We start from the raw sequence: 12,115 nt of genomic DNA on the forward strand, positions 1-12,115 counted from the left end.
AATACATCAAATTTCTATAGCGCTTTTCATAATACTCAGACGCTTTACAACACATAATTAAAAAATTCCTAAAAGCTATGCATTAGAAATTACAATAAAAACAAACGATAAAAGCAAATAAGAACGTTCAGAGCACACAATCACACATTAAAAGCAGTTTTGAACAGGTGGGTTTTGATTAGTGATTTAAACGATGAAAGTTCGGTGCAGTCACGGATGATTTAGGGGAGAGAGTTCCAGAGGGAGGGGGCAGAGATGGAGAAGGCTCTGTCGCCCCATGTCCGGTGCTTGGTCCTGTGAGGAATGGAGAGGAGGCATCAGAGGAGCGGAGCCGACGGGATGGAGTGTGATGGTGAAGCAGATCAGTCAGGTAGCAGGGGGCCCGGTTATGGAGGGCTTTGTATGTGAGGAGAAGGATTTTGTACTGGATACGTTCTGGGACGGGGAGCCAGTGGAGGGTCTGGAGAACAGGGGTGATGTGATCACGGGAGTGGGTGAGCAGGCGAGCAGCAGAGTTCTGAATATACTGGAGTTTATTTATAATTTTGGATGTTGTGCCATATAGAATGCTGTTACAATAGTCTATTCTGGAGGTGATGAAGGCGTGGATCAGTGTTTCAGCAGCAGATGTGGAGAGTGATGGGCAGAGACGGGCGATGTTTTTTAGGTGAAAGAAGGCAGTTCGGGTGATTTGTTTGACGTGGTGTTCAAAGGACAGGTTGCTGTCAAACATGACTCAGAGGTTGCGGATGTGTAGGGATGGGGACAGAGTGCAGTTATCCATGGCGAGGCAGAAGGTATGACAGGTTTTGGTGAGAGATTTGGGACCGATGATGAGCATGTCAGATTTATCACAGTTAAGTTTGAGAAAGTTGGTGTTCATCCAGGATTTGATGTCAGTGAGGCAGTTGGTTAGAGTAGAGTGAGTGGCAGTGGTGATGGTCTTTGTGGAGATGTAGAGCTGGACATCATCGGCATAACAGTGGAACATGAGACCGTGTTGGCGGATGATATTTCCAAGGGGAAGTAGGTAAAGAATAAATAGAAGTGGACCAAGCACTGCACCTTGAGGGACGCCCTGAGACATGATTGGACATGTAGCCAGGGGTTATTTGTGTGCTGTTGTTATTTGTTAAAGTCTCATTTATATTACTGATCTGCTTGAGTCATGCTGGTCTCCTACAAACCTGGAAGTAGTAGGGACCTTCCCATTGGTCTTCCATTTTTCCCTCCTATTTGAAGGGTTAAAATGTAAATTTTCAAGGAGAAATTACTTTGGTTGTTTATTGAAGGCGCTTTATTCGAGATTGGGAGCATTTATTTTGCCTCAACGGTTCTCAACATGGTGGCGCAAGCAGCTCTGGGCGCGAGCTGCTCAGGGGCGCTAAGAGTACAAACGGTGGCAAAAGTGCTGAAAGAATCGATAGTGTTTACCTGAGGGGGAACCTCGGGAGGATGCTGTTCTTCCGCCACGACGCCATGAGCGCAGCGCAGAGCAGCGGGCGTGAACTACTGCAGTGGAGCGTGGTCCTGTTCACTAAGACATGCACGGGCCCGTCTGGCTGTGTAAAGCAAGCAGATCCGCTGATGATTGACAGAGAGAGAGAGTGGATGAAATGTCTTGCCTGTCTTCAAACTTGAGAGCCTATCTCTTACATTCCGCCTTTCTTCAATGGCATACCAATCGTGCCTGTCATTGGATTTTTTAAAAATAAGACATGCAGGGAGCACCGGGTGCCGGGTTTTAAGTACGCGACAAACAGCCTGCACTGCATTTCATTGTACAGGGGTGAGATAAGAGTAAACGTAAGGCAGCCGGTCGTAAAGGTGTGGAAGGGCTGAGTGCAACCAGGAGCTGTACAGCCACCCCTCATTTGGAGGTTCTTAGCGGGGCCTGCTGGAAATGGGCTTACTTAGGGTGACCAGATTTAAGTTTGTGAAAAAGAGGATACTTCAATCTCGGGGGGGGGGGGGGTAGTAGTAGTAGTAGTAGTGTATAGCATGCCGCACAAACAACAATGCAACTAGTGGAGGCGGCAAGGTGCTCAGTGTTGCCAGATTGGAAATGGTGAAGTATCGTACCAATTTTCGTGTATCTGGCAACCCTGAGATCGGTCGACCAATGACTGTCCTCTATACCGTCAGAGCTCGCGCAAGAAGGTGGAGCATAAGGGAGATACCATTTCCAAAACTTCTAAGGGGTAATAACTAGTTTGTGAAAGACCCAGAGAAACCCAAATATCCGACGAAGCAAAATCCCGGACGTTTTTGGAATCCCTGCCGGACACATTTTTTAGGTCTCAAAAAGAGGACATGTCCAGGGAAAAGAGGACGTCTGGTCACCCTAGCTTACTGAAGATTGACCTAGTTTACATGTATGAAGTTCTAACATGTGGTGTAAGGTCCATTTCCGCTGCTGGTCTTACAAATTCTTAACTCACCAGCTCCTCCCACTGTGCAATTTAGCAACATCTCGCCCATCGACTGTTCAGGACACTGTCTGCCATGTCTCTCCCAGACAACGCCGGAGCTATCGCGGCGCGGCCCCAGAACCAGCCTGGCGAGCTACATTCCTCCCACACGTCCCGATGCTTCACCCTCTGTCCTCTCTGTCTTTCTCTTTCTGCAGCGCTATGAGGTTTACAAGGATACGGTTACTGTGTTTGGAGTGAATGTGCGGAGGAGGGGGCCTGTGTTTTGTCATGAGATACGCCCGTAACCTTCATTCCCTCGATGACCCCTCCATGGCATCATGCGGCTTCTGTTCGGCCGCACGTTGCATCGGCACTGCTCGTTAGCAGGGCTCTCAAGTGTCACGCATTGAGCGTGACACTCACGCATTTCGGTCTTACGTCACGCACTCCCGCCACACATCGTATTTCTCACGCTGAAAAAAACTCTCGGCTATTTAATGTTTTAATGTGCCGCAGCACGCAAACATGAGCTGGCCGCGCTGCCCTCACCGTGGAGGAATCAAGCGCTCCCCTGGAGTTCTGCTGTGAGGAGCCACTTATCAGACAATCAAAAAAAAGAAATGGGCTACACAATAGCCAATCAGAAAAAAAACCGTATCTGTTGTATCTGGGTAAGATTTAATCCAGCAACCAATGAATTTAAAGCATCCTGGAATTTCGCACGACTGACTGATATCCGAAAATTTCGTTTTGCGGTGGGTGGGGGGGGGGGGGGGGGGAGTGATGGAAATGTCACTCTTGCCTGTCTTCAAAACTTGAGAGCCCTGCGTTTGTGTATTGAGGGTCTTTTTTTCCCCTTTTTGGTGAAACTTGAAAACGAGTACTTCCAAGTCAATGACATGCACTTTGTAGTCATCACCAATAAACAAATGTTGACGTGGGAGCATACTAAACTATGTCGGTTCACATAATATGTGCTAATCATTAGCATGTTAGCATTTTCATTGTTTCCCTCTAGAAAATCCGACAGTGGTGACCTTTAGAAATGAATTATTCAATTCAGTTTATTTGTATATTTGTACATTTCAAATTTGCCTCAGAGTGCTTTACAATCTGTACACATAGACATCCCTGTCCCAAAACCTCACATCGGATCAGGAAAAACTCCCAAACAACCCTTCAGGGAGAAAAAAAGGGAAGAAACCTGCAGGAGAGCAACAGAGGAGGATCCCTCTCCAGGATGGACAGATGCAATAGATGTCATGTGTACAGAAGGACAGATTTAGAGTTAAAACACATTCAATGGATATGACAAGAGTGTATGAATAGTTCATAGTTGATAATTATCACCGTGTCTTCATCCGTCTGCTACTTTGTGTTTCCAAAGGACCTCTTTGACCTCGTGGTCTTCGTTTTTCTTTCCAACCCTCCTCCCTCCCTCCCTCCCTCCCTCCCTCCCCTCTCTGCAGTCTGATGAGTGAAGGTGTCGGCAGCCTTCTCCTGCACCGCGATGGTCGACATGGAGAGACACTACCATCCCCCCTCACCCCTGGAGGACTCGGTGCCGGGCAGCCCCCTGTGCGGCGACGACCACTTCATCGGCGGCATGGAGGAGCTCCAGGACATCTCCCAGTCCGTCAACGACGACGCTCTCAGCTCCTTCGATGTCCCCGAGTACCAGTCCTCCAGCAATGGCTCGGAAGGTTCCACTGTTCTGGGTGAAGTCTCATTATAATCGTTGAATTTAGAAATGATCGATGTGTTGATGATCTAAAATGTGCTTGGGATTTGCTCCCATCCTGTCCTTTCCAAGTGCCAAAGTGTCCCCAGCAGCTCAGTGTAATCTCCTCACCATTGCAGTTGTTGTCAGAGGAGGGGTTCCTCAGTTTAACCCCTAAGCCCTTATTTACACCAACTGCATGTTCAGAGATGACATATACGTTGGCGAATTTAACCTCTTGCCTTGAACTCCAACAAAGCCGCTCTCCAATCCTTTGACAGCCCCCTTGTTTACTCGGGTTGTCTGATTTACCCCTCCAGGCAACACTCCTTTAGTCGTAGTCTGTTTGTCCTCGTCTCTGACCTCTACTGTGTGTCCTGATGCATTTATTCCCAATGTACTTCCCTATTTCTAACCTTATTTTTTCAACTTTTTTGTTATTTATATGCTTTTATTAGCCGCTCTGTCTTTCCTCCTCCCGCCCTTCTCCTCGCCAATCCATCTCGCCGCTGTGTTTCCTTCAGAATAAAAGTCACATGGGCAGCTGGGGAAATTCTGGTATCGCCAGATTATGCAAGGGGTGAAGAAGTCGTGCATATTCCAGAAAAACCCACATTTATTGGAAGAATAGTGCGAAGGAGAGTGAAGGAGAAAAATGAGGCTAATGTGGGGAGAAGGCGTCATGGAATCATCTGATGATGTCACGAGAGAGGATTTCTGTATGTTTAGAGAGAGTGGTGCTGTAAACGGAAACACCGACACGCTTTCCTTGTCCACATTCAGTGGAAACGAGGTCACCGGGCCGGGAGCACGGCTCCACGTACGCTGCCAAATATCACTCATCCCCGTTCTGGCGTCTCTCGGCCAACTCGTGTGGCTTGACTGGGTGCCACTGTTTTATACCCTTGCGTCTTTGCTATTCACGTAGCCAGTTCTACCCAAGCCATGTGGCCCTCACAAGGTGGAAATAGAAAACTGTTGGGACAACTATGGTCTGTCATCCCTGAGGAGGATAAGTACCACTACTCCATCAATGTTATGCTCTAGTCACAGGCATGAGGTCACGGTCAAGGTCAAGGCATTCTTCACATTTTTGACATGGCATTTGCAGCCATTCAGGAAGATTTTTCCTCCCGACAATACCCCCCCCCCCAAATAATAACTCAACTGCTGCCTGATTGTGGTGACAAGATCAGCTTGTGGCCTATAACAAATTATGATGTTTTAACCTTTTTCGAAGGTATTACGTTGTAGGCGAGATGCATGAAACTGAACACACCCGGCCAGTCGGTGTGTGTGTGTGAAGTGGGCACGCTCGTCCGATTGTCTCTTAAAACTACAATAATTTGTCGGGGTGAGCGGATTGGGTTTCAGGCCACCGGTTCTTTGATGGTTATACAGTACGAGGAGTGCAGGCAAATCCGGTCATCTTCCAGGTCCTTGTCAAGAAAGTGCGTCGTGCAAAAATCCACATGCGCATCGTGGTGACATCATCAGTATTCTCCAGTGCAATAAAGACCACTATTCCACACACAATGGAAATAAACAGTTTCATGCGTGTGGGACTAGAAATAGGTCTACACCACCAACACAATGATACATAGTGAGGAACTGGAGTCTGTGCATGCGCCCACGAAAAAAATCCGATATGGTTGTTTTCCGCGTGTGGGGTCAATAAGATCCATTGTCTCTCCTGATTGAATCTGCAGTTGCGGGCGGCACCATTTTAAGAAACTCTGTGCACACAAACAATTCGCCTTTCCTCAACTTCTGTTCGATGAATGCCAGCACAATCCACGATGTTCAGGAATCAAACATTCCCGGCCACAGATGAGTTGCTCTGGTGAAACTGTGTTTGTCTTAAGATGTGTTCGACGCCGCCTCTAAATTCGCCCACGCACTTGTGTATTTTTTTAATCTAGATTCCTTGACGCCGGCATCCAGCCCGTCGTCGGTGGTTTACGGGTTGGCGGCGGGCCAGGACGAGTTCTCGTCCGCCTCCTCGTCGCTCAATCTGGAGTGTCGGGTGTGTGCTGACCGAGCCTCGGGCTACCACTACGGCGTACACGCCTGCGAGGGCTGCAAGGTGAGACGGCGAGCATGAGTTATACATTCGGGTCTGTGTTCGTGTTGAGTCGATCTTTTTAATGGACGTTATTATCTGATGCCATCTCAACTGGCCTCTCTCACAGTATCTCTCATCGTACACACTGTTTTACTTACTGCTCTTTTCTCTCTCGCTCTCGCTCTCCCCTCCCCCGGTCAATATTTCTGTCAATATCCATCAATCACGTCCTCTCACGCTCGAGCACAGACGAGCCAATAATCACAAACGGTCTCCTGACTATACACAATAAAAACCATATTGAAACACTGAAAAAAACACCTGTGACGACTGATAACTCCGTAAAGCATCAGAACTACCAGGCTCAGCCTTTTACACGCAGTCGCTCAATCATCCATCAGTTAATTGTTTACTAGTCATGTTTAGGAGCAACCCAGGGCTGTTTCTTTAGGAGGCATCGAAGGACAAAGATAGCCTGACTTGAAGTGCGTGTGTGTGTCTGTTTTTATATTTTGCTTCTTTTCTGTCAGTCCCTGAAAGTAAAAAAAGAATGGAAAGTGGCTGAAGTGAGAGATGATTTTACACCACCTTAACCCTCCTGTTACCTTCACATTTACTAACATATTTTACCCTCGGGGTCAATTTGACCCCAGCAATTAAAACCTCCAGAAAATTATTAGAATTGATATTGTTTCCCAAGTTTAAGTGTGAGGTACTTTATGTTTGTTTGTTGACTACCTAAATAGCCCTTTAAATATATAAAAAAGTTGATATTTCTTATATGTTTGACACAGTGAAAAACAGCCTGGGGTCAAATTGACCCTAAAGGTAACAGGAGGGTTAAATAAAGTGCATCCCGGACTGCAGTGGAGCTACGAGAGGTGAAGCCAGAGGACTGTAAAACTAAAGGTTATCACTAAAGTCAAGGTGCTTTAGTGCATGGCTTCTCCTGACCTTTTCGTCATGAAACGTGCGTCTATCAGAAGTGGCATATGAAGTGCCAAAGGGTAATGAAGCCCCTTCCTGCAATGGGCCAGCGAGGCGTGGCACATTTCAAAAGCTACTCTAATGTTTCCTGATTTAAAGCCTCTCGAGAGGTGACAGGAAATGATAAACGGGTCGCCTAATGGAACTCGAATCACAGTTAATGGAACGCATTTTAACATCTTTAACTGCTGCGTGCCTCTTGATATAGTAGCTTATATATGTATTAGTAGCGTTGGCGACTCCTGAAGTCCAAAATAATATCACATGACCATGTGAGCGCCGGTATATACCAGGTGTTTGGATTTGTGTGACTGGTGAATATAAAAGAGAGGATTCAAGATTATTGCCGCAAACCGATCTTTGGACTCTCTTCATGAGATTTCTGATTGTCTTCAAGTTTCTTTTTGGGGGGGGGGGGGCGGGGGGATCGGTGCATGTGAATATTTAACAGAAGCCAGCCAATCAAATCACTGCGAAGAGCACAAGCACAAAACCTCACGTGTGAAATGACCAGAATTGTTCTCATTTCCAAGTATTCTTGTAAACTTGCATACATATACACTACCGTTCAAAAGTTTGGGGTCGCTTAGAAATGTCTTTATTTTTCAAAGAAAAGCACTGTTTTTCAATAAAGATAACATTAATCAAAAATACACTCTATACATTGTTAATGTGGTAAATGACTATTCTAGGTGGAAACGTCTGGTTTCTAATGAAATATCTCCATAGGTGTATAGAGGCCCATTTCCATCAACTATCACTCCAGTGTTCTAATGGTACATTGTGTTTGCTAATCGCCTTAGAAGACTAATGTCTGATTTGAAAACCCTTGTGCAATTATGTTAGCACAGCTGAAAACAGTTATGCTGGTGATATAAGCTATACAACTGGCCTTCCTTTGAGCTTGAAGTTTGAAGAACAAAATTAATACTTCAAATATTAATCATTATTTCTAACCTTGTCAATGTCTTGACTATATGTTCTATTCATTTGATAAATAAAAGTGTGATTTTTCATGAAAGACACAATTGTCTGTGACCCCAAACTTTTGAACGGTAGTGTACACCATGACTCATATCCTCTTGTGTTTTTTATGGGTCGTCAATGCGCTGATCCGTTTTGACAGTGGACACGAGCGGTGTCGGTTTGAAGCCCACTTGGCCCGAACATCCCACCACCCGTGTTTTGCGCGCGCATGTCGGTCGGAGGTTAGCGGGCGACATTCTGGGATGGAGTTCCAATTCTTGCTATAAAATATGGCTAAATACCCGATGAAGCAATTCCCCAGGACATTATCTTCCCCTCCACACACGCATCTCGGTCCATCGTTTTCTCGACCTCTTGTCGAGATTGCGTCCGAGAAGAGAAACTGATGGTGAAACGATATTGCCCAAATCATTCATATGGGAATAAATAACTTCTTCTTTTTTTTACTGGATCCTGAAACTGGTTTCAAAACAGATACGATACATTACGGCTTTATTGATCTCCAGAGAGGGGGGGGGGGGATTTAGGTGACAGTCATTTCCTGTGTTTATGACATTTTAAGGTTTAATGTATTTTTCTAAACCTGAACCAAGGGGTTCATGTATTTTTTCTTTTTCTTTTTCACATTCTAACAATGTTCTCTCCCCTCATCCCTTTTTCAGGGTTTCTTCCGGCGGACCATCCGTCTGAAGCTGGAGTACGACAAGTGTGAGCGTCGCTGCAAGATCCAAAAGAAGAACCGCAACAAGTGCCAATACTGCCGCTTCCAGAAGTGCCTGTCGGTGGGCATGTCCCACAACGGTGAGTCCTACGGGGGCGGGGCTCCAAGCCCGGCACGTACACACTCTCTCACTCACACACACACACACACACACACACACGTACACACATCCCTACACTTAGTTCTTGTTACCTGTAAACACACACACACATAATTAGTATGAAAAGGAAATTGAACACCACAGTTGGGTGTTAAGTTGCATGTTAAGGCAGTCCTCAAACTGAGGGCTAATCCAGGCTTCTTCCACATGCACCCATTTAATCACTTGGACCTTTATTTAGAAAAAGACTCATTCATGTGCAGTGCATGGTCTGTTCATCTTTGTGCATACTGCAGCGCTGGAGCATATTGAATTGCACTAGCTGAACCCACTGAACCCCTTTGGTTGAAGATATGTGAACGAGATGGAAACTCACATCATTACGTGACAAAAATATAAATAAATGGCACCAAAATGGTCAACTTTGCTGCCCAGATTGATCTGAAGATTATTTTAAAAGTCCAATTTTAAGGGGCCAAAATGTCACAATAATGACATGAATTATGATGATTAATCACATACAAATTAAACCATGTTTTATTTGTTTTGTCGCTGGAAGAGAGCCTGAATTTTGTTTTGCAGCAATAATATATTTTCTAAAATGTATTTGTAATATTTTTAAAAAGCACATAATAGGAAGATTTTACTTTTATTTTGTATAAAATCCAAATGTAATTGTCAAAATGAGATTATACTTTCACAATTACTTTTATTCTTGGGAAAAAATATTTTAATCTAGCTATATTTCTAATAATATTTCGGCTTTTTTATTTATTGCAATTTTTTACCATAACATTGCAGCATTCAAGAAATCATGATTTTTTTCTTTCCCCATGAGTGACCCTAATACTCCGTAGAGAGTTAAACTCTCTTCGACAAAAAAGAAATAAAAAAAATACAACAATTACTTTCAACCAAAAAAAATGCGCATGCAACATCTGTGAAGAATTCTCTACACAATGTTGTCTTAAGCAGCCGTGAGGCGTTTAGCTTTGTTTGGAATAAATTGATATTGAGGTCAAAGTTTGAGATTCTGGTGGATGCTGTTTACTCTGTGAAAACGTACACCATGGCATACTGACCCTTGGTCAAGGTCAAGGTCCCGATTGGGAAAGAAACACTGACACTGATTCTGGAGGTGACGTGAGTGTGAGTGTGTGGGCGTGTGGGCGTGTATGTGTGGGCGTGTCGGTGTCTTTTCTGATCCCTTTGGGATATTTTTAAAAGAAGAATGAAAAAGGTCAAAGTCAGTCGGTGGGTCTGCATATAGCCTGTGCACACGTTGCAGATATTCCAGCCCGGTGTGAACGTGAGGATGCGGAGCGTCTTTATTTAGTCCCATGGGGTTATTGACCGAGTGGGCCCAGCCCAGATTCGGATGATCATACGATTCGTGTATTTGTGTCGGCTCCGCTTCCTCCATCGGTGTGAGTGTATGGAGTTTCATGAGCTTTACATGTAACCGTAGAAGGGGAGGAAGGGGATTTGAAACCAGTGCAACCTGATCTGTCGGGGTCCGGCGGTCGAAGAGACAACGAGACCAAACTTCTGCTAATTTTGGACGATTCAGCGGTTTTAATTTCTTTCAATTCAAATCAACAGCTGTTCAGACGTCATCAGGAATAAGGGGAACACTTGGAAGGTTACAGTTTACCAATTAAAATAACGTTGCCATGAAGCACACTGAGTTATGTACATATACACACAAACATATATATTGTTTTTATTTTTATTTCAAAGGGCTTATTGTGAATTCTACACTTTATATTTTCTTAAAATAATGTTGCAATAAAGCACATTGAGTTGTGTTCAAACATGTATATTTGTAATTTTTTTATTTCTTTGAAATGTTGGCCCAAATAAATCAAATTGGCTTTTTTTTTACATTTAAGGTGTGTGTGTATATATATTTATATATGTGTATATTTATATATATATTTATATGTGTGTGTATATATATATTTATGTGTGTGTGTATATATATATTTATATATGTTTATATATAAATATATGTGTGTGTGTGTATATGTACATAAATCAATGTGCACTATTTGGCTGACAACATTAAATTTTCGCTGATGCAACAGCAAATAGTTTGTATAATCACACAACACATACGTGATTGATTATTCAACCGTGATAATAAGTCTCTACAGTAGCAAAAGAAGCAATTAAAGGTTGGAATCGTCCTCTCTAATGAGCCCTCGAAACATTTGATTTAGTGGGATGACAGACTGTCCACCTTCCACCTCTCTGGCCCCCCCCGTCCCCACGACTTACGCTCGGCTTAGCATCACATCCTCTCATCTTAATTAGCCTTGACTCTAGTCCAGGCGTTCGCCGTCGAGAGCGTTACCAGTTTCAGATGATCCACCCACTTTGTGAGCAGTTATCTAATGGGCCCGCATGCTGTCCACTAGATTAGGCCCCCCCCCCCCCATCCTGCTCCGTTGGCCTGTATGTCTCCGCAGTCAGAGGCTTGTTGGGGAAGAAAAAAAATCTCCCTTTTATGCTTTTGTTATCTCGTAAAGGCAGCGGGCGGTTAGTGCAGCTGCATGTTGGGATCTCAGAGGTGTGTGTGTGTGTGTGTGTGTGTGTGTGTGTGTGTCACAGCTTGTGCCTCTTCAAATGGTCAGGGAGGGGTTAAACACAGTTCAGTTCTCTAATCTCATTCGTCAAATGGGATCAGGCTGTCTAAGAGATGCCGGCAGCCTCTCGTAGAAAACAATCTCTTGTGTAGTGTTGAAGCTCACGTTGTAATACGTAGTAACCTTTTGTGTTTGCTCATAGTTTTCTGTTGCTGTGATGCATGAAAAGGGGAAGTTGTTTTACCTTTTTTTCTTTGGTGAATAGAGATTGATTCGGTTTCCTTTCTGATTGTCCATATTCAACTGTGCTTTATTGGCTTGAACAATGAGACTAAAAGCAGCGAGACAAAGACTAAGTCGAGGAATTAGGGATCTGAATACTTCATCGTTATGCATTTGACTTCATCAAAGTGAAATATTTTCACTCCGATTTAATGTTAACTGAGTTTGTTAATCACCCTAATGTCTGTTTTATATTAATAATAATATTATTTATAATAATTAAATGTCACAATAAAATGACAAATTATACT

At 44.1% G+C, this 12,115-nt stretch overlaps 1 protein-coding gene across 4 annotated transcripts in view; it reads left to right on the forward strand.

Moving 5' to 3' along the window:
* Positions 1–12,115, forward strand: part of pparab (peroxisome proliferator-activated receptor alpha b) — a 34,303-nt gene that overhangs the window by 12,475 nt on the left and 9,713 nt on the right. For all 4 annotated transcript variants that reach the window (XM_056416508.1, XM_056416507.1, XM_056416509.1 and 1 more), the window contains 3 exons: positions 3,884–4,132; positions 6,057–6,220; positions 8,836–8,974. In XM_056416508.1, the coding sequence (XP_056272483.1) occupies positions 3,925–4,132; positions 6,057–6,220; positions 8,836–8,974 (511 nt within the window). In that variant the 5' untranslated portion in view covers positions 3,884–3,924. The remainder of the gene's footprint in view (positions 1–3,883; positions 4,133–6,056; positions 6,221–8,835; positions 8,975–12,115) is intronic.

The sequence above is a fragment of the Pseudoliparis swirei genome, chromosome 6 (assembly GCF_029220125.1).
Source record: "Pseudoliparis swirei isolate HS2019 ecotype Mariana Trench chromosome 6, NWPU_hadal_v1, whole genome shotgun sequence".
Classification (NCBI taxonomy): Eukaryota; Metazoa; Chordata; class Actinopteri; order Perciformes; family Liparidae; genus Pseudoliparis; species Pseudoliparis swirei.